The sequence below is a fragment of the Prunus mume genome, linkage group LG4, assembly GCF_029339155.1.
Source record: "Prunus mume cultivar Tortuosa linkage group LG4, ASM2933915v1, whole genome shotgun sequence".
Classification (NCBI taxonomy): domain Eukaryota; kingdom Viridiplantae; phylum Streptophyta; class Magnoliopsida; order Rosales; family Rosaceae; genus Prunus; species Prunus mume.
In genome coordinates this window covers 12799640-12803423 of record NC_142701.1, presented here as the reverse complement: position 1 = coordinate 12803423, position 3784 = coordinate 12799640, and the positions used below count along the sequence as shown (strand labels likewise).

General features: G+C 36.0%; 1 protein-coding gene across 1 annotated transcript; it reads right to left on the bottom strand.

The window, feature by feature from the left end:
• Positions 1–358: 358 nt before the first annotated feature.
• On the bottom strand, positions 359–2892 carry LOC103327707 (protein ROOT HAIR DEFECTIVE 3 homolog 1-like). Its single transcript, XM_089050456.1, has 11 exons — positions 2704–2892; positions 2468–2534; positions 2275–2377; positions 1928–1995; positions 1767–1830; positions 1631–1696; positions 1416–1463; positions 1272–1334; positions 1094–1150; positions 587–736; positions 359–490 (listed from the first exon to the last, which is right to left on the bottom strand). Exons 2-11 carry the CDS (start codon positions 2485–2487, stop codon positions 359–361), a joined length of 771 nt encoding a protein of 256 aa, XP_088906582.1. The 5' UTR covers positions 2488–2534; positions 2704–2892.
• Between the last annotated feature and the right edge of the window lie 892 nt (positions 2893–3784).

The window sequence follows — 3784 nt, the reverse complement described above, 5'->3', positions numbered from 1 at the left end:
TTTAGAGTGCATGTGCATAAAGCTAAATCCTCCAATAGAGATTCATTACTTGCAGCAATTTTTCTTCAAGCTGCTTGCGCTTCACGGATTTGACACATTCATCATAATATGTAGCCTCTTCATCATACCTAGAATTGTAAAAACAAATTAAACTAAATATAAAGAACTATTCAACCACATAAGGCAAAAGGTGAGAAATATAATCTTATCCTGTAGACTACAACAAGCTGAGAAATATAAGTGAAAGATACATACTCCGATATACAAGTATCAATCATTGAACTCAGCTTTTTCCAAAGCCAGTATGAACTGAGATCACTTTGAACTGAATCCACTCCTGTGATAATTCCAAAGCAATTCAAGGCCATCCAACTAGAATTGAAGAAGATGGAAAATATGGCAATATATGAAAAACAAGTACCTCATTTGCTGCAAAAGCAGAATACTTCTCGTTGGCAATCTCTTCACAACGCACAGTAGCCACCATGACCTGCAATGGAAGAGTTATGGATGACTTGTTCAAATTTACATACATATACGATATTCACAGTTTTTGACCAAAAAACAATTGTATTCACAGTTTTACCTTGATGGAAGGAATATCAAGATCTCTGTGTTTTTTTATTTTTCCCCAAATTTCCTGTAAACTCAAAGAAAATCCTGAAGCAGGAACTACCGCCTGTCGATCTCCAGCAAGTTTATTATGATGGAAGAATTTCTGCCTCATGCAACCAACCTTTCATTCACAAACATAAGTTACATAAATTTGACACAAAAAAAGGGCAAACCTGCACAAGATCCATAAATTTGAATACTAGGAGGCATTTTAGTATAAAAAATAGAAATGGGACAATTGGTTTCTTGAGGCAGAAACTGGAATGCAACAAAAGATGAGAGAGGAGATAGCAAGGGGCAAAATGACAGAGAACAGAAACATTTTTTAAGGTAGTCGACGAAGTGTTAATGAAATCAAATATGCAGCAACACTTGAGAAACCCTGCAACACCTGCCTAGTTATTAATATAACATGGTGTCCAAGGCCCAAAGAAAAGAAAGAAAATCTGCATGGTGCCCTCATAGCATATATACATACCTCCTCTTTAAATGTGTCTTCTTTGTCTTCATAATTTGAAAGCGCAACAACCTCAACCTAGCCATTTTTAGTCATAAATATAACACATTGTCAATCAATACACATGATGGATAGTTTTCACCACAGTAACATCAAATAAACATGAAATCTTATCTGTCATATAAGCATGACATCTTACATTGAAAAATTCACTCAGTGGAGTTTCCTTGTGGGCTTCAGGCTTAGGAGCACACTCCCATATCTGCAGTAAAGGAGAGACGGGGTTAACAAACAACAACACTAAAAGCAAGGCAACAACAAATAAAGCACCAAATTGGTTAACCTTCTGAATGTCGTTCCGAAGTTCGCTTTCTAAATTCTCCAGTGGTGTCTACAAACAAAAAAGCATAACTACACTATCAAAAACTCAGCCTAGAGTGGAATGGCCTTATACCAAGGAAGGAAACGATGCAACAGACTACCAAAATGAATAATAAAGACAAATGCAAATTGGCTCCATCTCAAATCACAGAGAAATACTAAAAGAGAAGAAGGAACCTTTGTCTTATCACGGATGACAAAGATCAGGGTTGTCTTACGGGGACCAAACAATCGCATCATCACCTGTTAACAAATACAAGCATAAAGTTCAAGAAATCAAGCCTCTGAAATTTGTAGGGAGGAGAAAATATACCTGGAACACGGTGTTTAGGAGAGGCTTATTTGAAGCGTGCTCACGGCCAATGTCATGGCACCATCTACACAAAAATTGCTAAAGAAGATTACTCACAGAGAGAGGGGAAAATATTACAAATCCAAACAGTCAATAAAGAAATGGTAAAAGAAAAACCCCACATGTTAATGAGCACTACATCTGCAACAGCAAGGGCAAAAAGAGTAGTCTGCTTCTCGAATGCTGTATCCTGTATAATAAATAACCAAATTCCAATTAAGTAGATTGCAACCATGACAAGCAATCCTGATACTAGGACCTTAAATCGGTCATTTTCATTTCTCATTTCTGTTCTTGATTAAGTAAGAGGAAAATGTCTGTCATCTGTAAGCAACAAGTAAGAGCTGTAGTCAAAGAAATGAAAAGTGATCATCCAACAATGGATTCGTGTGTTGGCCAGAGAATTGGTAATGACAATAAATTCGAGCATGGCCATAAATAGAAATTTGATGATGAAAACTAAAAGCACCTCTCCTCGTTCTTTCCCATCTGTACCCTCCATGTCCATAACAAGAGTAAAAGGGTGAATGGTGGGACATTTTGCCACCCAAATACCTTTTGTTGTTTGAGACCTGGAATAAAAGCATATCCCATCATATTCATGGTCACTAAAAGAAAACACAACACAAAGTTTAATTTTGATCATTGTGCACAGTACTTGCCTTCCTCTAAAAGCGTCCATCTCTTTAAAGTTGGTGTGAAATAAATGGTTTAGTAGTGTGCTCTTTCCTGGACAGACGATTAGTATTAAAAAGACATTGTCATGTATCAATCATATATCAATATCAGATGAGAAAACAGAGAATGACCAAAAACATATCTTATTCACCAGAGTGATATTTTTGTGAATCCTCAACCAAGTCAGAAATGAAGATTAAAAGGTAAGTAAGAATCATACCACTACTTTGTGGGCCGATAATGGCGACAACAAGATAAGAAGGTCCAACTTTAGCAAACTCTGTGAATTTTGTAAACTTTTCAAATCCAGTGACATCAAACTCTCTATCACCACCAACAAGAAGAGTAGGGCAGCAGCCATCACCGCTCACCGGAGAAGAAAATGCTGAAATACGGTAGATAGGAATAATCAAACAAAAGCAATATCTCTAGATTATTATTAAATACCAAATTGTCCCCTTAATTATTATTATTAATTACTTGTATTTATTATCGTCCCACGTCATATTTTTAAATTCTGGAGTGAAAAATTAAAAGAAAACTTGATCATCTCGTGGCTGTGTCCACACGTAAGCCTCACCCTACTGTCTGTGAGAGACGGCTGAAGTGTGAGACCTAACAACAAAACCAACTAGTTAATGGCGACCCATTACCGGCGTCGCCACCGGCGACGTCGCCGGAGTAAGCTCTGGTCCGGCGAAGTTGCCAGATAATATATATATTTTTATATATTTTTATATTTTATATATTTTTTATATTTTATATTATATATATATATATGTTTATGTTATATACATGTTTATAATATATATATATGTGTGTGTTTATATTATATACATGTAACGTGCATCGCCATGGATGAGGATCGAATGATCAAACGAAGTAAAAATAATATGATCATGATCTAATTAATAACAGTAGTGTATATAAAGACCCACCATTTCCTAATACAGAGTTGCTCTTGTTTGGAGTACTGGCCGCAGCATCCATGGCGATTCAAAAATGTGAAGCGGAAGAGCTTCTTGGCGAGAGCTTGCTTGCACTTGCACCTGCTAATGAAATAACAGATATGGAAAGACGACGGACATGGCTGAAAGGAATATTTAAAGTAACATGGCTGAAAGGAATTATTTTTATTTTATTTTTTGAGTATTTTTTGAATAATTTTTAAAATAACATGGGAATTTGAAATAGTACTAATTTTCTGCGGAAATAGTACTAATTTTCTGCGGAAATGAGAGGAAAGCAAGAGAAACAATAAACAAATGATGGAGGAAAGCAGCATAAGAGAGAGAAGTAGA